Source organism: Schistocerca gregaria, chromosome 3 (genome assembly GCF_023897955.1).
Source record: "Schistocerca gregaria isolate iqSchGreg1 chromosome 3, iqSchGreg1.2, whole genome shotgun sequence".
Lineage (NCBI taxonomy): Eukaryota > Metazoa > Arthropoda > Insecta > Orthoptera > Acrididae > Schistocerca > Schistocerca gregaria.
Genome location: NC_064922.1, coordinates 89360300 through 89387721, shown reverse-complemented (window position 1 = coordinate 89387721; position 27422 = coordinate 89360300). Strand labels below are relative to the sequence as shown.

The window sequence follows — 27422 nt, the reverse complement described above, 5'->3', positions numbered from 1 at the left end:
TGCAGGGACGATGGGACTGCAACATGGGGCTTTTCGGTTCCCCATATGCGCCATTTCTGTTTATTGACGAAGCCGTCCAGTTAAAAATAAGCTTCGTCAGTAAACCAAATGCTGCCCACATGCATATCGCCGTCATCAATCCTGTGCACTATATCGTTAGCGAATGTCTCTCGTGCAGCAATGGTAGCGGCGCTGAGGGGTTGCCGCGTTTGAATTTTGTATGGAAAGAGGTGTAAACTCTGGCGCATGAGACGATACGTGGACGTTGGCGTCATTTGGACCGCAGCTGCAACACGGCGAACGGAAACCCGAGGCCACTGTTGGATCACCTGCTGCACTAGCTGCGCGTTGCCCTCTGTGGTTGCCGTACGCGGTCGCCCTACCTTTCCAACACGTTCATCCGTCACGTTCCCAGTCCGTTGAAATTTTTCAAACAGATCCTTTATTGTATCGCTTTTCGGCTCTTTGGTTACATTAAACCTCCGTTGAAAACTTCGTCTTGTTGCAACAACACTGTGTTCTAGGCAGTGGAATTCCAACACCAGAAAAATCCTCTGTTCTAAGGAATAAACCATGTTGTCCACAGCACACTTGCACGTTGTGAACAGTACACGCTTACAGCAGAAAGACGACGTACAGAATGGCGCATTCACTGACTGCGTTGTCTTCTATATCTTTCACATCACTTGCAGCGCCATCTGTTGTTGAAAATTGTAACTACTGTAATTTCGAAAGTTTGTCCGCCTGAAAATGTACTGTTGTCCCAAGCATATTGCAACAAACGGTGTATTTCTATCGCTGCTCGTTTAGTTTTTATTGCCGTTTAAAATATACCGGTCATTTTTGAAGCACCCTGTATATGCTGGCTATAGATTGAAAGTAATAAGATATGCAGAAGAAAATGGAAACAGCAGCAGCTGAGCATCATTTTGACCCTCAACCAAGGAAAAAAAAACTCTATTCTCGTTTGGCGGTAGAGTAAATAAGAACGGAGATAAATGAGGAAGACTAAATGTCCAAATGGACTGATGCAAAATGGCCAAAAGCAGAAGTAACGTACTAATATAGGTTCAAAGACACCGTGAAAATATCATCGGAATTAATACGAAAATGATACATATACACGCTGCTAAGGTAGCGCTACAATGGAACTTCAGACTTTAAAGGTGGCGGTGCAGGTTTATTAAGCGTCATGGACTTAGCATGCGAACCAAAACCAAAATATCACAGAAAATGCCACAACAATACGAAGAGGAAATCAGCATCTAACGAAAGCCATTGTGGATGTAAGCCAAAGAGCGAATATGGAAGAAACTCCTCTGACATTTGATGTGCCGAGATGCTAAAACTGTAACTTTAAAAACAAATGGAAATGAAAAAATACACCAAGCTGACGGTATTAAATTTAATCCAATAGTCATTTTGAAAAAAGCAAGGAATACCAAAACCTTCCAAAATACCGCCAGGTGGCGTTGCTCACGTACGGAGACGAGACTGGTATGAAATTATGGATTAACAGTGTGTGGGAGAGAAGAAAAGGCGCTTCATTGAAGAAGAGTTCTCTTTTTGTGCTAAATCATTTTAGTAGTCATTTTAAAAGTTCTGGAAAAAGAAAATGAGACAGGGAAATACAGATTGCTGTTATTCCGGGTGGACTCACTTCACAATTGCAACCTCTTGATGTCTCGATAAATAAAGTGTATATGAGAGAGGAATGGAACAAACGGATGATAGATGAAACCCATCAACGCTTTAAAACGACCAACAATCAAACAATTGTGTCAGTGGATAAAACACTCGTAGACTGAGAGAAGGCATTACTGTTAAATCTTTCAAGATGTGCGGCATAAGTATCGCTCTCGATAGCAGTGGAAAGCATCTTATATATGTAGGGGACAACGACGACAACGAAGAGGAAGAAGAAGAAGAAGAATGAGATGAAGATTTTCGGGATTTTAAAAGTAAGATGGTTTTATATAATTTTTTTTTAGCCTGGCTTTGAATTCTAGTCATAAAAGTGGTAAAAACGTCACTTTAAAAAATTATTCAAAACTTAAGGTGCGTCTCATAGTTCGTAGCGTCTTTTAGTGCGTAAAATCGGTACTAATTCTAACGTAAGATACCACAAACAAGTTTGTCTGTCTTGACTACTGTGATACATGTGGGGTATTGATTTTCTTTCCGATTGTAGCCCTGAAATGTCGGCAAACTGAAATGGTCCCGGAATTTGTGCGGCTCCGTTGCGAATACTGTAGGTTACTCGAGTTAACGATGCTGCACATCAAGCATTAGGAACCATTAACAGCTATATTACGTCTGGCGAACTGGCTATAATGGGAGACTGCCCAGAAAGGTCACGCGCTGCCATCGGTGTTAATTGTTCGCTGCTTCCCGGAAACCGCTGAACGTGGATCGCCACCCACTCAGCTCAGAATGGAACAACATTGACGTAATACCCAGCTTTGCCAGCTTTCATCGTCAGCCGTATCGAACAAGTCCTGTCAGTTTACATCGAAGCTACACTAAGAACCGAAGCTTTGTTTTACGTACTGTAACGATAGGCTCAGAAAGGATTTAAGCGACTGAAATATCTATTGACGCCGGTCACATGGAGCCTCTATCCTGGAAATGAAAATATAGTTCCCGCCCATATGTGGGTCCGGCAGTTGCGAATAGCCATAGACTGAATCTGCGTCCGTGTTTCTGAAGTATCAGTAATGGGATACATTGTACGGTAGTTACGATACGTCATTGCGAATCTTACCGGAATTATTGGAACCATCGAAACAAGTTTTGAAAATATGTACCACACTTCACCGTGTGGGTGAAGGGCATTGCGGAACTGTAGACCGTATTATTTTTACATTGTGTACTTACTGTGCTCCAGCTGCTTATTTTTATTTCAGTGGCAAAATTGCTTACACACCAGTGAAGATTTTACAAAACTTGACACTTCGTATTTGACAAAGTTATAATACTGTACGCCATTAACTTTTTTATTGTGGGTTACGAAATTTTTGCTAATAAGTAAAGGAAGTCTTTAAAATGCATGTAGTTTCTTGTTGTGTAGCCGACACGTCACTATGTGAAATTTACTTTTACTGCCAGTATATCTTGATATTCAAAGATGCACGCAAAAGAAGTTTCTCCTCCCTCGTGGCTTAAGAAGACGGCCAGCGATGCTGCAATCTCTGAAATTGTGTTGACTACACGAATTATTTCTGCCCTAGCGTGATGAATTAGGTTGAATCAAACAGCCTTTCTGAACAACAGAATGATGACACCCTACAATGAAAGTTAATGTCATTCGAAATAAGTTCTTTCTTCACTGATGCACGCATCCGGAAGTCTGAAATCGTAATGCTGTACATGGGTCCAGTCGAAGTCGCTTCTATAACGTCAGCTGCTTAGAGAATCGGGAGTTAAGGAAAACGGGAAGGACCAGGTCCACAAATCAACTGGCTATTATTTCACGGAAATAACTATTTATTGGTATGTAAAAATTTAACATAAAATCAAGACATAAATACGACAATGTACGGCAACATTTTGGAGAAATATAACATGCATTTAATAATAATAATAACAAGAAAAGAGGCCAGCTACATAAAAATTCAGCCGAAATTTGCAATTTAAATGTTAAGGCCACAGTTTGGAGAAATATGATTTCAAGGTCACTCTTTTCAGACCACTGTAGTCAAGCCCGCCCGGCTAACACGCTGCTTCCCACGCGGGTAGGCTTGCCGGCTCCCAGCACGAATCCGCCCAGCGGGTTAGTGTCGAGGTCCGGCGTGCCGGCCAACCTGTGGTTGTTCTTTAAGGCGGTTTTCCATCTGCCTCCGCGAATGCGGCTGGTTCCAATTATTCCGCCTCAGTTACACTTTGTCGGCGATTGCTGCGCAAACACCATTCCACGTAAGCGTATACCATAATTATTCTAACACTCAAACTTTTGGCGTTACACTTGTGTGGTATGAGACGTTCCTAGGGGGTCCACTGGTGGCCGAACCGTACAGTAACCCTGGGTTCGGTGTGGGGCGGCAGCTGGGGGTTGTGGGGTTGCGAACCACTGAGGGATACGGCGGGACGAAGGCTCTCCGTCGTTTCTAGGTCCCCGGTTCAATACATATATACATGAGACGTGGTAAAAATTGCTGTTTTGAAGAGCGCGCCGCAGCGCGTTGAGTGAAGCAGTCGCCCTCCGTTTCTGGCGGTGGCGCCGCTGTGGCAGTCGCAGCTTTGGTGTCTGCCTCTGGTGGAAAAGCGGAACGGTTGCCTGTTTACGTGCGTTTAAGGTGTGCTATGAGCTCGCCAGTTGGTCAGTCTGGGTGAGTCTGGAGTCAGTCTTGGGCCAGTCTCTCGTCCCCAGCTTGCTAGTCTGTCTCTCGTCCAAATTTGTGTGGTAGATAGTGTCTGTCTATCATCCGGAGTGTTAGTATGTCTTTCGTTCGGATCAGTCTGTAAAGCCGGGTAAATGAGAGTCTTTCCACTCCGCCAGTAAGAGAACTCAGCGAGTGGTCCACCCGGTCGGGGCTTAGTTCCCGCATCGCGTTAGGCCGCCAGTGTGCTCGAGTTGCTCAGGCAATGGTCATTGGCGTTTGGATCGCTCGGTTGGTCGGTCGCGCACTGAGACACAAGGTTTGTCCGCCTTGAGCGTCGGCGCAAGTGAGGTCTCACGTGAGTCCAGTGGGCCGCGCCGTATAGCGAGGGGTAGTGGCTACGCGGCCGACACGAGAGCAAGAGGAGTCAACCCACGACATCGGTCTGGCCGGTGCGAGCTGCGACTCCGTGAGACGGGAGATCGGCGCGCCTTCCTGCGTTCGTTGAAGCGGCTGGCAGCGGACGGTTCAGGAGAGCGATTTGGGGGTGCTGAGCCAGGTCTTCTCCAGAAATCGCAGTTTATTAGAAGTTATGTGACTGGTGATATGTTCTTTCATTTATTTTTTTAATTCTACTTGTTTTCTTGGCGAGGTCACCAGCTTTTTTGTTTTGGGGTCGTCCCACCATTCCTCTCCGTTTGCCCAACCCTGGGAAGGTGTTTATTTATGAATTGGGTGATCCGTGTTCCCCTTGTAGAGTAGGGGCGGGTGAAAGCAACCTGCTGTTCGGGTTGTTCGGTAATCTCTCTATCAATCTGCCGTACGTTAATAGTTGCCTCTGTCATGTTTGTCGGATTCAGTGTGTTAACGAATTTATTTCTTGGAGTGTAACGGCCTAATTCCTGAAATATTTTTTATCTTGCCTATCGTCTTGACAGGCGGTATATGTGTACTGTGGATCATGTTAGCTCGTTTGGCCAAGCTTGTATAATTTTATATAAGATTGCAGTTCATGGGCTTTTATTTAAATGGTAATTTTAGTATATAAAGTTGGCATCCTTCCACTCTAAGACTTTTCTTTGAAGTTAAAATCAAGTTGTAACTTCGCTGGCAAGTTAATCTTATAATTTTAGTGTTTTGTACCATTTCCATCCGTCCTACGGGGTGCATAGTTTATGTGCTTGTGTAAATTGTTAAAAGTTTTACTTTAAGGTAAACTGGTGTGGTGTAGATTTGCACAAGTGTAGTCTTTCAGAGGTTGTTGTGAGCGGCCGTGTCAAAAGGGAGCGGCAAGGTTCTCAGCGAGAAAGCTCATACATTCAAAAATTTGTTTCTTTCTGCCTCTGAATAAATTGTAACTTGATATTTAGAGGGAGCTTTTTGCTTATAATTTTAAATCTGTTTCTTTAAAAAAAGGTTTTTAGGAATAAAATTCCCATTTGTTAAAAGCAATTTTTTTTTTCGTCAGTTACACCCTGGCAACTACTTCCACGCTCACATAGTGTGATTAAATGTGTTAATGTTCTTTATGAATCGCTAGTAAATAAAATAAATTTCTAAGAATATTCTTTGTAACTAAATCCACGGTTGAATACATACATTCGTACGTACTGCAGTCAAACGAAGCCACTTTTAATTCTCATCTTGTCTGATTTTCTGTAAGGTGTCGGCGCTGCATGGATGCAAGGGGTGCTTTGAGATGGTAATAACAGTCGGGTGGCGTATCCGGCAGATCGGTCGAGGCTGAAGCAAACGAACTAGGCTGCCAGCAACGTGAAGCCGCAGTCCATACGAGCCGATGAATTGCGGTGTCACTAATCAACGATCGGACGGCCACAAAGTCGCCCCTTTCCACAGCCGGAGGCCCGCAGTGGCTGCCGGACGCGAGGGGCAGACCCCAACAATCGACCGGCACGCCTCACACACCACTCGTCCAACAGCCAATTTCCTGTTTCGGTCGGAGGCGGCTTTCGCGGACCAACTTGGCTCAAACAGCCCAACTGATCTCACATAGGAAACCAATGCTACAACACGGCTCTAACGTGCAACACTACTGTCTCAGACCAAATGTATTCCCACCCATAGATACACCACACCGCCAGCACTTCCTCCAAGTCCGACTTCGACCAAAGACGCTACTGAATAGTAAATCGACAGCAAACTCGAGCCAGTGGCACCAGACAAGTAAAAGATGGCACCACGTCTCAGGTGTCCACTGATGTTACTTTCGAACCAACAGAATTAACAGAATTCGGTGACAACGACCGCGCAGCCGTCTGGTGTGGCATCAGCGACTGCCTGACAAGTGGAGGTACGCGGCGGTGGGTCACTTCTCGCGTCTGACTGGCAGTCTGATCCCGCGAGAGATGCAAACATGTCAAACATAAAACGAGGATTAGCGGCCGGCCGCGGTGGCCGAGCGGTTCTAGGCGCGCAGTCCGGAACCACGCGACTGCTGCGGTCGCAGGTTCGAATCCTGCCTCGGGCACGGATGTGTGTGATGTCCTTAGGTTAGTTAGGTTTAAGTAGTTCTAAGTTGTAGGGGACTGATGAGCAAAGAAGTTAAGTCCCATAGTGCTCAGAGCCATTTTTTGAGGATTAGCAAAGCGAAACAAGAGGGGCGGCCAGAAAGCGCCGCCGAATACCGAAATGACGCTGCAGGCTCCAGGAACAGTGCCACTGTGTCCCGAATTTTATTGCACTGATTTCCCTCGAGTGCCATAGCGGGCTCACATGTTACATCAAGCCACTCGAGATAGTGTTCTGAAACGTAACCCCTATTCGTTCTTGCTCTGCGTTATCTTAGCTCATTTAGCATTGCAAAAGTTGCTAGTAGATATGAGTTCTTAGAAATTGGTACTGTAGTGTTTCTTTCTCAACATTATAATTGCAGTGTCTGAGAGCTGGTTTCTCAGAATGGGGCAGGGTAAGGTTACGATTGTGGACGCGGCCGTAATCAGTTACTCTCGGTTGCACAACAAATAGTGAACTTTATTTAAAGAAATTAAAATTTTAAAACAATCTCTTAAAAAAACACAATTGACTGCATGACGGCTGAAGGCCTTATTATAAAACGAGTGGTACTATTACTTGGCTGAAAGCCCCATCAACAATAAATATCCTTAAAATAAACATCACGATCTAAGGAATCAGGACAAGCGGTTCTTAAGCAAGTATTCCAAGGGTCGGCCTGGGAAGGTAACATAAGATGAGACAGGTAGCCAAGAGTTGTACCCGCGTAACAGGATGGCAACTCAAACTAGAGGCAGCTTAAGCGCCGACCGACCGACTAACCAATCCGTCTAACGTGCGAACACTGGTACAACGATGGAATATTTTTAGGGAAGGACAAAGAGACAGGCAGCACTACATCTTCAGAAAACATCCAAGGCCGAAGGAAACAGTAGAACCTAGGTAGACCTACCAAAAAATATGCACAGTACAATTGAAGAAGCTGTCGAACTACACGCCGTGTCAGACAGCATCAACACGACGAGGGAACGTACACTGCCGGAAAAGTACGCTAACCTCCAAGGCAGGTAACTGGGGCGTTAGCGGCTACAAGGCAGAAAATACCGCTGATTGCACTTCAGCAATGAGAATAGTACTAAATTCGATGATGAACAACAAATAGAGAAAGACGGCTCCCATATTTCACCGCCTCGAAACACTTCACTCGTGGCCGCCAGGTTCAGCGGCCCTGGGAGCAACAACTCGCCGATCAAAGGCGAGATCTCAGAATAGTCGAGGTTGCATTATCAGTTAACCATTCACTTGACTTAAACGTCCAGGGCTCGGTGTGCAACAAAGTCGTCGCTCTCGCAGCTACCGCTTGTGGATCCGGCAGAGGCATTCCGCATCCTCGGCTTTCCCCCGTGCTGCACGGACTTGCTCGGTGCTGCGCCCCAACGGAACTGATGCCCGTTCGCCACTCTGCACCAAATCCAGTACGCGGACAGCTTTAAAACAACTGATAAATCAAAACCACAAGGTAGCCACGGATTCGACAAAACAATTCCACCAACAACTCACAATACAAAAACCAGTTACTGTGAAACAACACGGACTAATTATAAATCGGCACAGATAAGCAAGAAGTGGTCGGAAGACCAAATGAACGTCGTCGGTTGCGACGACCGACCAAACGACCAACCAACAGTGATCCCCATTCAAGTCGGCACGGGAAAGATCCCAGTATAAATCGTCGACTGACAACTTATTGCCATGAGGACACACACACAAGTGATAGCCGGCACGGTAGCTCAGCGTGTTCGCTCAGAGGGTTAGCAGCCCTCTGTAACAAAAAAACTGATTTAATCGATCAACAACGAACTTAAACGGATGTCACGACGTCCGCCCAGAGCAGATTCAACGAACAAAAGCGAACAAAATGAGATTAAAAAAAAAGTGAAAATCGCACCATTCGAATATGACGGTCCATTCGAGTAACTCTCGCCCAAGCTGGTGCTTGGCATGCTCGTGAACTCTCGTGACCTCATCATTCCGTCGATCAGTGCATGTGTATCGCCAGCGGTCGGGCGAGTACTGGCTGTCCGGACCTCACTGCTGCTCCTTCCCAACACAACTCGCTCGACACACGACGACCCGGAAATACTAGAGGCCGCTTCACAGATGGTACCACAGTACGTTCTATCGATAAGTGCTGGTGCTGCCACTCACGGAGAGACAAGGCGAGCAAACGTAGTGGCGCCTGTGAACACACTAAGGAAACGAGACGGCACTATCGCTATTGCAAGATGCCAAGCAATGAACAGCATAAGCGCGGGCCACACACGGCTCAGTGTAAGTGAAAGTTTTCAAAAACGCAGGAAATTTCATAAAATGCTCCGAAGTCATATACAGCCAACGTTAAATCCACACATCAAAAAAAAAAAGATTTGCATCACCACGGTTCCGAGAATTCCGGAACCTGTACAGAAAATTGGAATAGAGATCAATTTACTGCTCATGAAAACCACACTTTGCATGTTGTAACACCATACGGCGACACTCCAAAGGTGGTAGTCCAGATTGCTGTACACACCGGTACCTCTAATAACCAGTAGCACGTTCTCTTGCATTGATGCGTATTCGTCGTGGCATACTATCTACAAGTTCAAGGCACCGATGGTCCCATCTCTCAACGGCGATTCGGCGCAGATGGTGGGTCGTGCAGCCCCTTTCAATCTATCCCAGGCATGTTCAATAGGTTTCATGTCTGAAGAACTCGCAGGCCACTCTAGTCGAGCGGTATCGTTATCGTAAAGGAAGTCATTCACAAAATGTGAACGACGGGGGCGTGAATTGTCGTCCATCATGACAAATACCTCGCCAATATGCTGCCGACATGGTTGCACTATCGGTCGGAAGATGGTATTCACGTATCGTACAGCATTTACGGCGCCTTCCATAACCACCAGAGGCGTACGTCGGCCTCACATAATGCCATCCCAAAGCAGCAGGGAACTTCCGCCTTAATGCACTCGCTGGACAGTGTGTCTAAGGCGCTCAGCCTGACCCGGTTGCCTCCAAACACGTCTGCGACGATTGTTTGATTGAAAGCAAATGCGATACTCATCGGTGAAGAGAACGTGATGCCAGTCCTGAGCGGTCCATTCAGTATGTTGTTGGGCCCATCTGTACCGCGCTGCATGGTGTCGCGGTTGCAAAGATACACCGCGCCACGGACGTTGGCAGTGAAGTTCCGTAGCTTGCAGCCTATGGCACACGGTTTGAGTCGTAACACGACGTCCTGTGACTGCACGAAATGCATTATTCAATATGGTGGCGTTGCTGTCAGGCTTCCTCCGAGCCATAATCCGTAGGTGGCAGTCACCCACTGCACTAGCAGCCGTTGGGCGGCCTGAACGAGGCACGCCATCGACAGTTCCTGTCCCTCTGTATCTCCTCCATGTCCGAACAACGTCGCTTTGGTTCATTCCGAGAAGCCTGGACACTCCCCTTGTTGAGAGCCCTTCCTGGTGCAAAGTAACGGTGCGGACGCGATCGAATCGACCGTATAGGCATGGCTGAACTACAGCACCACACGAGCCGTGTACCTCCTTGCTTGTGGAATGACGGGAACTGATCGGCTGTCGGACGCCCTCCGTCTAATATGCGCTGCTCGTTCATGGTTGTTTACATCTTTGGGCGGGTTTAGTGACATCTTTGAACAATTAAAGGTACTGTGTCTGTGATACAGTATCCACAGTCAACGTTCAGGGAACTTTTTTTGATATGTGTATCTTGTTGATATAGTATTAGCCCATATTTTCAACAGTGTTACATTGCTAGTAGCTGAGCTACTTGACTTCCTTCACTCATTTTACAAAGAAACAAAAGGTTAACGAAAGATTTCCCTGAGACACTTAGGTCTCGTCTTTATCTGCGATAATGATGGAGGCAAAACACAGGAATTAAAATTTGTACCACGGCCGGCTGTATGTTTGCCGTCGTGCTGCGGTGATGTGACGGCCACCATTTCTGCCTAGTTAGCCAGAAGACCTGGGTTCGCGTCCCAGACGTGTCACGAATTTTAGTTCCTTTTTTCTGCTTCCATCGTTAACAAAAGTTATTGTTAACAGCAAAAAGCAGCGGTTGCATCTTTCAGCTTGCGTCCTGAAGTAATAGCGGTCAGGTCGCGACCCAACCCGCCAGTATGTGGCGGCACATGTTCGCTCCACATAAACAATCGTATCTTATGAAAATAAGAATTGTATGTATTAAGACTTACAACATATTAAAATAGAAGATATATTAAGTTGACGCTACACTGAACTGCAGAACGTATAAGGGACGATCAAAACGTTTCCGTCTGAGAGGGTACCGCTGCGACTCAGCTGCGGGTTTAGGAGCACCGACGCGTGGGCATGGGATTAGTGTGGCTCTCGCGTCTTCAGGACGTGCGTGCTGTAAATGCGGAGATGTGAACCGTGGCGGTCTTGATACCAAATTCATCCAAACAGGACCAGCTATTGTTATTATCTTCTTGGCTGCCGAGAGTCAAAGACCGGTATACAACCATCGCAGAATGAAGATTGTCTGTGGGGCACCGTATTCGTCAAAAACCATCTGCGACAAGGGGTGGTGCTGCTTCATGGTGAGGGAAGTCCGCATGTCGCAAATGTCGTAACGCCGAATTTTCGCACACTCAAGTGGGAGACATTCGAGCAATCACCCTATAGTTGTGATTTCTCACCCTCTATTATCTGTCGCGTTCCGTCGTTTAAAAAGACCTTGAAGGTGCGACAGTTCCTGTAGGACGAGGATGTGCTGCGGGCAGCTACAAACTACTTCACGCAGCAGGACGTGGTGTGTTACCAAACGGGTAACCTAGTGTGTTGGTGGAATGATTGCCTCAGTGCTCACTGCGGATTCGCATGATTGGCATACCTTTTCTAACTATCCGGCCTTCGCACTGAAGCTTTTTGGTAGCCCCTTGTGTTACATTTTTCTGTACGTTGACTGCACAAGCAGGATTGATACGAGCGCCATTACAGTACGCGCTATGCTGTTGCAGGCGAGCCTGGAAGAGATGGATCAGCTGGAAGTCCTGGACCGCCTGGAAGCCCCGGTCCGCCTGGAACAGTGGACCCAGACACACTCAAGGTAAGCGCTTGCTGCTGCTGCTGCTGCTGCTGCTGATGATGATGATGATGTTATATCCACCAATCACTCTGCGGCTGTGACTGTCGCCCCAAATCTACGTATGTAGATGCATGCCAAACCGTTTCTTTGCTACAGAATTTCAGTTCACACAGAAAAGACTTGATAAAAAAGTTTTATTTAGTGTTCTGTTTTCTAAATCTTCTTCAGATGAAATGATTGAAAGTGTTTATGAAGTGTTTATAGAATATTTATACGTACCTCCAAAAACCGTCTCTAAAGTTATTTATTGTCTGGTGAACTTCTAAGCTTAAAATGGTATAAACCACATGCGTGTTATTCCACACTATATCATTTTAAGCTTTAACGTCTGCTAGGTGATGACGAAATAGTCCAACTATAGCAACAAAATTGAGTCCTTCAGCTCCTTTTTGGTGTATGTAATAATGACTTTTATCAGAGCGTAGAAGTTCATCTTAAAGAAGACAATGTTGAGTATTTTTCCCAATCTTTGGCTGGGTAGCATGCTCATACTTAATAGAAACAAAAATAAAAGCTTGAAGAATGCATCGTATTTTATTCTAAAGATACTTTGAAGCGTTCATGCGCTGACGGTTTAAACTGAAACACATGGAAATACAATAAAAATGGCAGATTAAGTCAGTTAACTTTTCGCTTGTAGTCATAGGATAGCAGATGCTTAATCTTGGTGTACAATGTGTGCTTCTTAATACATTTAGAATGCTTTCCCTTGCCAGAATTTTAGCCACTGAGTGGAAGCTCTACGTAGAATAGAACGCTGTGTAATGTTCCCTTTTCGTTTATAATCGTATAAATGATTTTCAAGAGATATGTAAGCAATATTTTTCTTGTTTAACATGTGAAAAAAATGTAGTAGAGAGGTATTTCGGTTATTAATGAATGACGCATGTTGGTATTTATCCCTGGCTTCCATAAATTTTTGCGTTTCGTAAATTTTCGCTTAGGACCGAACAACTTTTTTTTTAAATTTTCATCTACGACTAGTGTCACTGCAATAGTCTATGAACTGCCGCACATAGTGCACGGGCTCCTGGTATCATCGTGTCTACGTCTCGTAGTGGCATGTGTGTACGCTCTGTTATGTTTCTCGAAGACTTACCTGTAGAAAAGCTGCTTAATAAAATTCTACCTTTCGTGTAATAAGTTAGAATTCATTTAACAATTTACGGTATTTAATTACGTGATTCAAGCTGTCCAATGGTATTTGAATATGAAATGAGAAATGAAATGCTTGAAATAAAACATATGAGTGTAACGCATATGTTTGAAATAGGTGACATAGAAAACATACTAACTGTCCTTCCATTGGGACGTCTGCTTAATATGTGCATGGAAATTCCACTGGATTAGAAGCTATATTAAGAAAAAACTGCTTCTGTATTATCCTTTTTTTTCAAGAATTTGTGATGTAATAGCTTTTAAAACTGATTTGGTCTTCCTCGTATTGTCTGAGGTAAAGAGGTGAAACTATTTGGTCTCTGAACTACACTGGTGTTCAAAGTTAAATCAACAAAAGGAAATTTTGCAAGGCTGCGTTCGTTTTGCAGGTCAAAGCAAAGTAGAAGCAATGAAAAGGATACAGAACGTGAACAACTACAACATGCATAATAGTAGACGAAAATTATCTTCTTTTTCCAAACTTAACAGATTTGTACACACATTCCGACAACTGGTTCATGTGCTCACTGTGAGATGTGACCATCAATGGCAACAATATAGGCCTGACAACGACGGAACATGCTGTTAATACAGTCATCAATGTCGAGGCAATAACGCCCATTGTTCCTGCGCAGTTGCACGCAAGTCTTGGAGAGTGCTTGGAGGATGCTGCTGTGATGCAACCCGTCTCCCTAATGCTTACTAGACTTGCTCTACGGGATTCAAATCAGGAGAGCGAGCATCATCTTCCGTCTCCCAGAAAACATCAACTGTTCGTGCTCCACGTGGTCAAGCATTATAGTCCATCAGTACGAAGTCTGGGCACACAGCACAGCGCAACAACCGTACATGTGGTACCTAATCACGATACCTGTCAGCAGTTAAACCTTTCCGATTCACCTGTACAATCTTATGAAGAGATGTTCGAGTGATCAACATAATCACTACCCACACCATTGGCGATGCTCCTCAATATCGATCTCTTTCTACAAAATTCGGTTCTCGAAATCGTGTTCCACATACCCTTCAGATGCCAATGCGAAGACAACCACTGTCTAGAACAAATCGGGACTCATCTATGGAAAAAAAAAAACATTGGTCCACTCTTCGACTGTCCAGGTGGCATGTTGACAACTCACTCTAGAGGTTCCCTTTTGCGAACACACACACACACAGCAGGTCTCCGACAGTGAAGACCACTCTGTTGAAGCCTTCCGTGCATCATCTGCCTCGATACAACACAATGTCCAGTGGATGCTGCGAGGACAGATGCCGGTTGCTGCGCTGTACTAAGGTGGTAATGTCAGCCACTTGCAGCCAAATAACGATCCTCTCTCTCTGATGTCACACGTGGTCGGCCCAGCCCTGGTCTTCGTGATACAGTTTTTGTCTCTGAAAACTGTCAACACACCTGACATGTCTCTCCGTTTTTACTGAACGGCTTACGTTAAGCCATCGGGCCACATGAGTTTGCGACTGTCCTGTTTCCATCCTTCCTATTAAATTCCACTGCAGAGAGTGTGGTAGGCGTCGTCTCTATGCCATTCTGCACTGTCTATGACTGCGTCCACACAGAAATTGTGGAGGTGGGATTACCCGGCAAACACGACTCCGTTTGATAGGTGTGGTGTGTGTACTGTAAGACCTTCGGTACACACACCATCAGATTATATGACTTGTCGCTCTAACGAAGAAGGCGAGTGTCAGCAATATGTCTCGTGGTCTTATCGTGGCGTGTTTATCTTCTGCCGTTAGGTCAGACGATAGAAGCGCCACTTGCACGCTTAGAGTAGCACACTGATGGTGACCAACTTTAAAAAGAACTTGATTAATTTTCCCACACATTTATTAAAATAATAACAACCATAAACCTTACGTAACTTGATTCTGGATGCTATTTACAATTGACAGTCTGAAGTTCCTTTGGTCTTGGTACATTAAACTTATTCTCACATATCTCTGATACTTGACAAAGTATTTATTCATTTATCTTCATGGCTATGTACAGGAATTTGATAATTTTATTAGGCGCAGACTGAAACTTGACTGTAGACTGGTACAGACTAATGCAGACTGGTGCAGATAAATGCAGACTCGTACAGACTAATGCAGACTGACTAATTGGAGGTCTGTACACTCGTTATAATACCTTGCGCGTTCAGATATCACTGCACGAGTGTGATCCGCGAGGAGAAAAGGTTCTACGTTAGCAGCAATCTCATTGGCTGCGTTACATATTAATACATGGAACGGCGGAAGCAGAATTTGGTCCGTCTCTAAGGCAGCGCCATCTCATAGTGCGGAGACGGACGAGCGCTGCGCCTGCGCTGTTGTGCTTAACGGGGCGCGCTCTAGTGGGAAAATTGTGTACACGCTGACTACGCGGAACTATGTACACAACAATAGCTATCCTAAAGTCATAGTTGGTGTGGTTGGCCGTTGTCTAGAATGCCATTTTCTGGGCAGAACACGATCGTACCGACATTTGTTGAAAGTTTGTATGATTATATTGTGAATTACACACAGGACACAGAAATAGCGGCTTGTTCCTTTAATTTTGAGCACCAGTGTGTTATTATGATTTTCTCAACCGCATTTCAGAATAATAAAAGTTAATGTCTTACAAGCAATGGGCACATGCAAAGAAATGCAGATGTCTAGTTTCGACAATAATACGAGAATATGTGCAAGAACAGATCAAGGAACATCACATAATCTGCATTAGTTCTTGTTTTAAGTACGTAGTAATTTACTTGTACGTTTAGTACTAGAAACGAAGGTTCGTTTCTTCATTTGATGATCTACAGCTTCGGAATGATTAACATCTTGTTTTTTGTTACAGGACGAAGTATGTTAATTCGAATGAAAAATGTATATGAATTACTGCATCATTGCATTTTAAACATATTATCTGCGTCACCGTTTTCTGGATTAAATTACAATTTGTATCTGCTCAGTTGTAGAGGGTTCCTGACAATTTATTTATGTGTTGCAGCAAATTATTTCATACATTCATAGCTTCTCACGTTACTTTTGGTATGCTAATAGTCCTTAACTATGTTACGTTGAATGTTTCATGCTTTCAAGGGGGAATGGAACAGCAGGTCATACGTTGAGGTAATGTATTTCAGCTCAGCTACTTTGGCTTTCCATGTAGTTACTGAGTGAAGCGAAAATTTGTTTTCTCTGCTTCTCCGCCTCTTGTTTGGTCTTTTGTATATACAGATTTTTTTTTCATTGTGGCCAACTAGGATCGTACCTTATTGTCCTTTTGTTCTAAAGTTCTTGCATTCTTTCTTCGCTGCTTCTCTTTTTTATTCCTTCAGAGCAATTTACACCTGTTTCCTTAATGACTCTACCTTGGAATACTTCTAATTTTAATACATTCCTGCTGAAACCGTTTATTCCTTTTGCCATTTCTTTTGTAATCTGTAGGATCATATCTCTTTGAACTTCTTAGGTCCATTTCGCTATGAATCTCTATACCAGATACACGTGAGTGTTCTTTCGTTAGCCCATTGCCGTTCACTTTCGTCATACATAAAAAACTTATGTCTTCCTTTCAATATCGTTGTCCTTTGTTGTGTTCTGACGTGTTGTATTGTGACTCTTAATGCAAAGTCTTGGACTTAAACTTCTCTTTGTAATTGTACTGTGTACTCTAATTTATTGTAGAATGCTAGGCATCCGCTTGCGTTGAGCCTTTCTCGTTTTACTGCTGTGCTGAAGCTTTTATTATTGATGTTATAATTTTTATTGTTATGATAGTAGCACCAGTAACTGTTGTGGTAGGCAGAAATGACGAAGTTTTCCAGCCATCTAAAAGTGGTTACACGTCTTGTAAATATATTACTTTCACATTCACTTTTGTTTTATGTTTGTTACTTCCTGACTGATTGTTCGTACGATACAAAATGGATTACGAGTGTATTCTATGGCCTTGTTTTCATATCATTACGTTTAATTCTTCCTTTTTCTTTACCTTTTCGGTGACTGGAGAAGAAGAAATGTAGAACTAATTCAAAAGCCAAGATCACTTAAATTCTATTTACTGGATAACCGGTTTCAACACACAAAAGGTGCTATCATCGGATCTGAATGTAGCTTAACATTTATACACCGTTTAGATATAAATGTTAAGCTACGTTCAGATCCGATGATAGTACCTTTAGTGTGTTGAAATCGGTTATCCAGTAAGTAGAATTTAAGTGATATGGCTTTTGAATTAGTACTACAACAGAGTGATCGGATCGCCCCACTACGCACTGTGTGTTCACTGCAAAGAAGAAATGTGTTTGAAACGCTTTCTCCCTTTTCCTTCTATTCTGTCCACAGTTCCGTATACTGATTTTCCTCTTGATGCTCGCAGTTTATCACTGTTGCTTTTTTAAAAGATATTTTAGATTACGGTTTTGTCTCTTCACTTAATTGCTACTGTCCTTAAAATTTCGAAAGTTCGATGTTTCGCAGTACGCAGTATGAGACGCTATGCTATATCCAAAGAATAAAGACAATCTGTTTGGTTATGCTTTTCGGAAGTGCTAAGAACGTGTAGCCGTGAATGAGTGCGGCACAAAACTGTTGGTAATTTATGTTGTACGAAGAGCGACTCTTGTCAGGCTCTCGCGCACGACACTGAGAAAGGACGATTTGAAGTGAAACGTCGGAGTTGAGTCAAACTCGCGACGAAATAAATGAAGCGTAAGTCTGGCCATTTGCAGGCATAAAAAAACTTTTATTTCCATTTAAGATGTCATCTGTGCTAAAGAACTTATTAAACAAGAACACTTTATTCTGCACTTGTTGTTGTGGTCTTCAGTCCTGAGACTGGTATGATGCAGCTCTCCATGCTACTCTATCCTGTGCCAGCTGCTTCATCTCCCAGTACGTACTGCAGCCTACATCCTGTTGAATCTGCTTAGTGTATTCATCTCTTGGTCTCCCTCTACGATTTTTATCCTCTACGCTGCCCTCCAATGCTAAATTGGTGATCCCTTGCTGCCTCATAACATGCTCAACAAACCGATCCCTTCTTCTAGTCAAGTTGTGCCACAAACACCTCCCCAATTCTATTCAATACCTCCTTTTAGTTATGTGATCTACACATCTAATCTTCTGCATTCTTCTGTAGCACCACATTTCGAAAGCTTCTATTCTCTTCTTGTCCGAACTATTTATCGTCCATGTTTCACCTCCATACATGGCTACGCTCCATACAAATACTTTCTGAAACGACTTCCTGACACTTAAATCTATACTCGATGTTAACAAATTTCTCTTCTTCAGAAACGCTTTCCTTGCCATTGCCAGTCTACATTTTATATCCTATCTACTTCGACTATCGTTAGTTATTTTGCTCCCCAAATGGAAAAACTCATTTACTTCTTTAAGCGTCTCGTTTCCTAATCTAATTCCCGCAGCATCACCCGATTTAATTGGACTACATCCCATTATCCTCGTTTTGCTTTTGTTGATGTTCGTCTTATATCCTCCTTCCAAGACACTCTTCATTCCGTTCAGCTGTTCTTCCAGGGTGTTTGGTATCTCTGACACAATTTCAATGTCACCAGCGAATCTCAAAGTTTTTATTTCTTCTTCATAGATTTTAATTCCTACTCCAACTTTTACTTTTGTTTCCTTCAGTGCTTGCTCAATATACAGATTGAATAACATCGGGGATGGGCTACAATCCTGTCTCACTCTCTTCCCAAGCACTGCTTCCCTTTGATGTACCTTGACTCGTATAACTGCCATCTGGTTTCTGTACAAATTGTAAATACCCTTTCACTCCCTTTATTTTACTCCTGAGATCTTCAGGATTTGAAAGAGAGTATTCCAGTCAACATTATCAAAAGTTTTCTTCAAGTGTACAAATGCTAGAAACGTAGGTTTCCTTTTTCTTAATCTATTTTCTACGATAAGTCGTAGGGTCAGTATTGCCTCACGTGTTCCAACATTTCTACGGAATGCAAACTGATCTTCCCCTTGGTCGGCTTCTACCAGTTTTTCCATTCGTCTGTAAAGAATTCGTGTTAGTATTTTGCAGCCGTGGCTTATTAAACTGATAGTTCGGTAATTGTCACATCTGTCAGGAAATGCTTTCTTTGGGATTGGAATTATTATATTCTTCTTGAAGTCTGCGGGTATCTCGCCTGTCTCATACATCTTGCTCACCAGATGGTAGAGTTTCTTTAGGCCTGGCTCGCTCAAAGCTTTCAGTAGTTCTACTAATGGAATGTTGTCTACTCCCGGGTCCTTGTTTCGACTTAGGTCTTTCAGTGCTCTGTCAAACTCCTCACGCAGTATGGTCTTTCAGTGCTCTGTCAAACTCCTCACGCAGTATGATATCTCCTATTTCATCTTCATCTACATTCTCTTCCATTTCTATAATATTGTCCTCAATATCTTTTCTCTTGTACAGACCCTCTATATACTCCTGGCACCTCTCTGCTTTCCCTTCTTTTCTTAGAACTGGGTTTCCATCTGAGCTGTTGATATTCACGCAAGTGGTTCTTTTTTCTCGAAAGGTCTCTCTGATTTTCCTGTAGGTAGTATCTATCTTATCCTTAGTGATATGCACCTCTACATCCTTGCATTTGTCCTCTAGCCATCCCTGCTTAGCAATTTTGCACTCTCTGTCGATCTCATTTTTGTCACATACTTTATTTCCTTGAGTATACGTCGAGGACTGTCACTGCTAGTCGTTCCAAAGATAATTTGTCTCAGGGGAACGAAGAAAAATTCACCTTCGTAGTATTATGTTTGCGCAATGTTCTGTTACTCCTAATCCCAAATGGAGTGTGGAAGCGAAATATCGTCAGGGCATAAAATATTGTGTGGCTAAAGTTTCATTCCGAAGAACATAATGAGAAAGATCACAGTTGGTACCGAAATTATTTTCAAATATTTGCAATGGTGAATCGTCGTCGGACGTTGAAAGTTGTGGAAAATTAAACGACTCGGTTAGAACAAACCTAGTTGTTTAATTTTTCATGGCTGTTCCTAAGGAAAACGCCGAAAAAACATGAGTTTTGGCACGAAAAGTACAGGTTGTAGGCATAGGCAATTCTATAATTAATATTCATGGCATAACGTTGATATTTTTATCATATATTCTACATATGAGATTCTCGAGAACCATCGACACTTTTCTCCATTTCATTATGTTTTTTCCGAGATCCAGAGGATCAAAAGTACCATACTTCTGCACTTAAAATATGCACGTAATAACCGCTATGAGGTCTAAACGTGGTTTTAATTGACGGGTCCAAGAGTTCTAGAGACATCGCAAGGGTCCAGAGTCGGAAACCTGTTTGTTTCCAGTCAGTAAAACTTTACAAAGCGTTGTCAGTATAATGCACCCTTCCGCTCACGCAAAATATGCCCAAAGTGGTAGTGCAGTGGCCACGGAGGATGCGATAACTGGTGAAACATGTTTGGGGATTAACTGAAAGAAAATCTGTCTTCGTGGAGGGCGGACATTTTTTTACTTTCATTATACACTACTGGCCATTAAAATTGCGACACTACGAAGTTAACGCGCTACAGAGGCGAAATTTAACCGACAGAAAAAAAGATGGTGTGATGTGCAAATGATTAGCTTTTCAGAGCATTCACACAAGGTTTGCGCCGGTGGCGACACCTACAACGTGCTGACATGAGGAAAGTTTCCAATAGATTTCTCATACACAAACAGAAGTTGGCCGGCGTTGAGTGGTTAAACGTTGTTGTGATGCCTCGTGTAAGGAGGAGAAATGAGTACCATCACGTTTCCGACTTTGATAAAGGTCGGATTGTAGCCTATCGCGATTGCGGTTCATCTTATCGCGACATTGCTGCTCGCGTTGGTCGAGATCCAATGACTGTTAGCAGACTATGGAATCGGTGGGTTCAGGAGGGTAATACCGAAAGCCATGCTGGATCCCAACGGCCTCGTATCACTAGCAGTCGAGATAGGCAGCTTATCCGCATGGCTGTAACGGATCGTGCAGCCACGTCTCGATCCCTGAGTCAACAGATGTGGATGGTTGCAAGACAACAACCATTTACACGAACAGTTCGACGACGTTTGCAGCAGCATGGACTATCAGCTCGGAGACCATGGGTGCGCCGCTTCACAGACAGGAGCACTTGCGATGGTGTAGTCAAAGACGAACCTGGGTGCACGACTGGCAAAACGTCATTTTTTCCGATGAATCCAGGTTCTGTTTACAGCACCTTGATGGTCGCATCCGTGTTTGGCAACATCGCAGTGAACGCACTTTGGAAGCGTGTATTCGTCATCGCCATACTGGCGTATCACCCGGCGTGATGGTATGGGGTGCGATTGGTTACACATCTCGCTCACCTCTTGTTCGGATTGACGGCACTTTGAACAGTGGACGTTAGATTTCAGATGTGTTACGACCCGTGGCTCTACCCTTCATTCGATCCCTCCGAAACCCTACATTTTAGTAGGATAATGCACGACCGCATGTTGCAAGTCCTGTACGGGTCTTTCTGGATACAGAAAATATTCGATTGCTGCCCTGGCCAGCAGATTCTCCAGGTCTCTTACCAACTGAAAACCTCTAGTCAACGGTGGCCGAGAAACTTGCTCGTTACAGTACGCCAGTCACTACTCCTGATGAACTGTGGTATCGTGTTGAAGCTGCGGGGGCAGCTGTACCTGTACACGCCATCCAAGCTCTGTGTGGCTCAATTCCCAGGCGTATCAAGGCCGTTATTACGGCCAGAGGTGGTTGTTCTGGGTACTGCTTTCTCAGGATCTATGCACCCAAATTGCGTGAAAATGTAATCACATGTCAGTTCTAGTATAATATATTTGTCAAATGAGTACCCGTTCATCATCTGCATTTCTTCTCGGTGTAGCAATTTTAATGGCCAGTGATGTATTTTCAACATGCACCGTAACAGAGCTTAAAATTTCATTACGATAACCTCTAGCTTTCCTTCCCATCAAGAAAATGAGGACGGTGGGACATAATTGGTTAATAAAAGGTGGATCTCGCTCTCCGCACGTGTGACAATTGGCACGGCGTTCCAGCGCAGGCTGGGGATACGCACCAGTTGGGCACGAATCCAGGTAAGTGCTGTGGGCGGCGCCGGAGGCGTTTGCCGGCGGGTAACGACGTGCTTCTGTCCAGGCGCTGGCGACGGCCGGTCCCCCGGGAGCCGTGGGCGAGAAAGGCGAGCCGGGACTGCCTGGAGCGGGTGGAGGCCAGGGCGAGCCAGGCCCCGCAGGTCCCAAAGGAGACCCGGGCCCCGCAGGCGCGCCCGGCGCCGCCGGGCACCAGGTAGGCGCCGCTGCGCTCGTCTCGCGTGCTCACCTTGTCCGGGTCGCGACATGTGCTCCTTTTAGTGTGGGTATCTGAAAATACTGAGGATGCTTCACCTTGTCCACGTTTAGGGAACTGTTTTGAGGCAACCAACTGTATTTAGAATTTATGAAATAATGTCAATTGCGTCAGGCTCTTTTACCCAATAATTTTCCGCACAAAGCGTTTCGGTGGCATACTGTCAACATCAGGTACACAACAGTTAATGCACATTACATTAATCTACTGTATGATGAGTGTTATTTCCTGGCAGTGCCAGTGAGGTTATGAATCGCATTTTAACTCAGTAGGGACTCAATAATAAATTGCAGTTTTCTAAGTACGACTGAAGGACGTCAGTGAGGTGTGCCACCATTTTAATGACTATTATTATTATTGTTGTTGTTGTTGTAAAAAGGCTTATAGATCACGAAAATTATCATTAGATGTTGAGGGAATCCCATAATTTTCATTATATGTTTCGGGTGTGGCTCATTAGATGACTTCCTAAATAAATAACCCATTGCTACATTACAAATCTGAAGACATGCACAAACGTATTTTTAGAGCTGGCCCAGGGGCCGAGCAGTTCTAGGCACTACAGTCTGGAACCGCGTGACCGCTACGTTCGCAGGTTCGAATCCTGCCTCGGGCATGGATTTGTGTGATCTCCTTAGATTAGTTAGGTTTAAGTAGTTCTATGTTCTAGGGGACTGAAGACCTCAGAAGTTAGGTGTCATAGGGCTCAGAGTCATTTTCTTAATTTTAGAGCACAATATTATCTAACGAAATTTAATAATTTATTAGACAAATAAGTACCACACTGCAATACGAGTACAATCCTATAACAAACAAGTCTTTGAACTTAGAAGACATGAAATTACTGTGTTCACATTAAGGACAGAATTACTGTTATGACATACAAACAGTTAGCAGACGAATAAATACAGCGGCTCTCGACACCACGTAAATAAAATGGCGAGCGCTATGCTGTACCACGAATGAGTGAAGGTGGGTATTTGGGAAATACCTGTAAGTTTCGAGCAGCTATGACTGGAAGTTAGAAGTTAACGGACCGATTGGCACATGGGACGGCAGGCACGGGCGATGTTAAAATGTAAATGTCGTGGGACTAGGGCCTTCCATCGCGTACACCGTTCGCCGGGTGCAAGTCTTTCGATTTGACGCCATGTCGACGACTTGCGGGTCAATGGGGATGAAATGACGATTGTTAGGTCAACACAACACCCAGTCCCTGAGCGGAGAAAATCTCCCACCCAGCCGGGAATCGAACCCGGGCCCTTAGGATTGACATTCTGTCGCGCTGACCACTTTTTTTTTCTAATCTCATTTTGCTTTACATTGGTCGATGAATTTGTTCGTGGCAGACGTCCGATGACAGCCGTTCAGGTCCTTTGTTGATCCGCTCACTCAGTTTTTTTATTACAGAGAGCACGCAACCCTCTGACCGAGCACGCTGAGCTACCGTGCCGGCACCACTCAGCTACCGGGGGCGGGCACGGCCCATCTTGATATTTAGCAAATGATTCTGCGAGGCAGATTTAATTCACAGCTCATGACAGAACAGGGCACTGATGTGCTGTGAAGAACCCGTACACTGTAGTTACAACAGCGCTTACTGCACTGTGTGTAGGTGCTGAAACGAGCTGAAGAGAGCTGACAATGTAATTACCAAAGAGCACTCCACTTGCCACAATCCAGTGAGCCCGGAGGTTCAAATCAGGCAGTCGTGTCGCTATTCTGCAGGGCTCTCTGTGGTCACTGACTGAGCTGCCCAGGGTGAATGGTCGGAGCTGCTGTGGCTCACTACAGCGCCGGCCATTACAACGACGGCTGCTGGTTTTTCCCCTTCGGCGCTCTACTTGGATACCAGAGCCATCGCAGGCAGCGGCCACTTTGCCTCGGACTGGAGAGCTACTACCGCAAGGCTGGGCGACCAGACGCAGACCCTGCAGATTCCGGATGGGTTCGAGCCATCGCTCGTGTGCAGTCGATGTCGTAAAGTCAGTGACTTACTTGGCTGTGATTCTCTGCATGCTTCAGCGTGAGTCACCCATCTCTCCCTAATCATACCTATCGGCCATTCTGACCCATTACTGCCCCTGAACAGTTGGGGGTTGTAACAACTATTTGGGGGTGTGAGTGGTGGACCTCGTCAGTACAGGACAGTAAACTATTACTTTTTAATAAGATTAATTTCACAATAAGAACAAAATTTTATTGAATTAACATGGCGTGTGTCTCATGCCAACATATAGATAAAGTAAATCATACTTAAAGCATAAGCTAAAAGGTAAAAAATCAAAGTAGTAAAATTAAAAACATGGATAAAACCATAGTTACAAAGTTACTCGTTTTATTTGGCACTATGCGTACGTCGCAAGTAATACAGAAGGTATTACATTTGTACCAGTGAAAAATGTAAAGGTGAAATTAAGAAAGCAGCTCATCAAAAATGCTGAAGAACCATTTTCTATTTGGAAGGAGAATCAGGATTGGTCGTATTTTTTTGTTTTATTATCCGCAAAATCGTGACCATCCTCAGTGCTGTAATATCGCTCTAAGCTTGTTGATACCAGTGCCTACCGAAAATCGATTTTGCGGATAATAAAACAAAAAAATACGACCATTGCTGATTCTCCTTCCAATTATATCCACTATTTGCTCGTGGTGCTCAGAACACTCTTTGGAGTCGCCAATCACTTTCTTATTGGTTTTGCTCCGTGATTAATGACATATTCTGGGTTACGAAGATAATGAGCATTAAATTTCTGGATCTTCTAAAATGTCCAAATCTCTGCCTTTGGGTTCCAAATGTAGACTGTTTAAACTATCTCAACTAGAACTTTCCCTCAAGCGCCGGTCACTGCCTTTACTTGCATAATTGCGCTAACTGAATCTTGTTTTAAAAATGGCTCTGAGCACTATGGGACTTAACATCTATGGTCATCAGTCCCCTAGAACTTAGAACTACTTAAACCTAACTAACCTAAGAACAGCACACAACACCCAGCCATCACGAGGCAGAGAAAATCTCTGACCCGCCGGGAATCGAACCCGGGAACCCGGGCGTGGGAAGCGAGAACGCTACCGCATGACCACGAGATGCGGGCTCTTGTTTTAAAATCCCTCCCCTTCCGATCTGCAGAATTATCAGTTTTTGTTGAAGCCCTAACTACTTAATAGCTTCTGTAATACCAAGACAAAAGAGTCGTTTACTTCTCATCATTGGTACGGTATAAAAAATAGTTAAGAAATGGTGCCCATCTTGAAAAGTTTAGACCTTCCAATTTGTGCAGTACTTGTTTCCGTTCGATGTCGAGAATCTCAATATATATGTTCCCGCTGCAGAAACTTTAAATACTGTCTTAATTCTTTTTTTTCTTTTTTTGGAAATTTGGGAAAACTGAGTACAACCAAGCCTTTTATGTATTTTATATTCACTTGAAAAACATATCACCAGAAATATGGCATCGCTATGGACTCTAGTCTTTCTGACATTCTTTCTGATATTTTTATAGATAATTTAGAGAACAAATGTTTTTGTCCTTAAAAATCTTTGTAAACAATTCTCCTTTATAACAGCTGATATATTCATTATTAATCTAGGTAATTGTCAAGATGGTCCGGCAGCACATAAGCGTTTAATTGCATGCATGAAAAAAAATTTGTTGTCGGTAGAATATGCAATGAGGTTAATTTAAATTTTGTAGATTTCCAAATTTCAAGGGTGGGCTCAAAACTGATTTATTTTAAGCCAGCTATAATAGGTCTAATCATTGCAGTTCAGTCCTGCCACACAGCTGCACAGCTACAGTGTTTTATCGGATGTAGTGTTAGGACTCGATAGTGTTGTAGTTTATGAAGAAATTAATATGATAACACAGGTTGCTTTAGGTAACGGATTTATAGAAAGAAAAACAATTACATATTTGGGTAAAAGAATTTTTAATAGTGTAAAGAAGCAGAAAGTTTCACTTGAACACAGGGTCTCTCACATGTCCATGTCATTTTTTAACCTTTGGTGGGACTCATTGCAAACGCTTGTTGGAAGTCTTAAAGTGCAGGTTCGATTCTCTAAAAACAAAAATTTAGGATCTTTCAAGCCATATTTCGGATGAAAAATTAGATAAATTCAGTCATACAAGCAAGTATAGAATTAGATCCAGGTCTTGTGACAGTATTTAAATAGACCAGACTGGGCGGGATTTTAAAACAAGATTCAGTGAACACAATTATTCGAGTAATGGTAGTGGTCTAAGAAGTCAATTGAAGGGATATGACCACAACTTACGTCCTATTCGGAGTAGGTTTAACATTCTACATCTGGAACCCAGAGGTAGGGTTTGTGTAGTTTAGAGGACCTTGAAAGTCGTGCTCGTCGCCGTACTAACCCAGATAATGTAACCAATGACCAAGTAAGGTAACTGTTCTTAAGCATGTTTGATTGCCAGCTTAATTAATTCCTCTTTTACATTGTTTGCTAGTGCAGACGTACTATTTCCGTTTTGTTTGTGATGTACACGTAGTGTTTGTTTTGTAACTACGATTTTATGCGTAGATTTAATCTTTTTACTTTAATTTATACCTTTTACCATATGCCTTAAATATGATTTACGTTGCCTATGTGTTGGGACGAAATACAAACCACTATAAATTTTTATAAGTATCTGATATGACTGTAAAATTAATATTGTTAAAAAGTAATAGTTTGCTATCCTGTACTGACGGGCTGCAGCACCATCACTCACACACCATACAGCGCGAGTCAGTTTACTCACTCAGTGTTGGGAGCCACTATACTCATTTGTTCTGTTAGTTGTCTATATGTCATATCAATATTTCTGTTCCTATGTGAATACAGTATCTTCATGCCTCATAAGTCGAAATACTTGTCACATCATTACACTGATATTGCACAACCGAGCGAGGTAGCGCAGTGGCTAGCACACTGGACTAG

The 27422-nt window shown here is 43.6% G+C and overlaps 1 protein-coding gene across 1 annotated transcript in view; it reads left to right on the top strand.

Moving 5' to 3' along the window:
* LOC126354239 (collagen alpha-1(XVIII) chain-like) overlaps positions 1 to 27422 on the top strand; it is a 504706-nt gene that overhangs the window by 174922 nt on the left and 302362 nt on the right. The window contains exons 6-7 of the mRNA XM_050003737.1: positions 11839 to 11927; positions 22271 to 22420. Of these exons, the coding sequence (XP_049859694.1) occupies positions 11839 to 11927; positions 22271 to 22420 (239 nt within the window). The remainder of the gene's footprint in view (positions 1 to 11838; positions 11928 to 22270; positions 22421 to 27422) is intronic.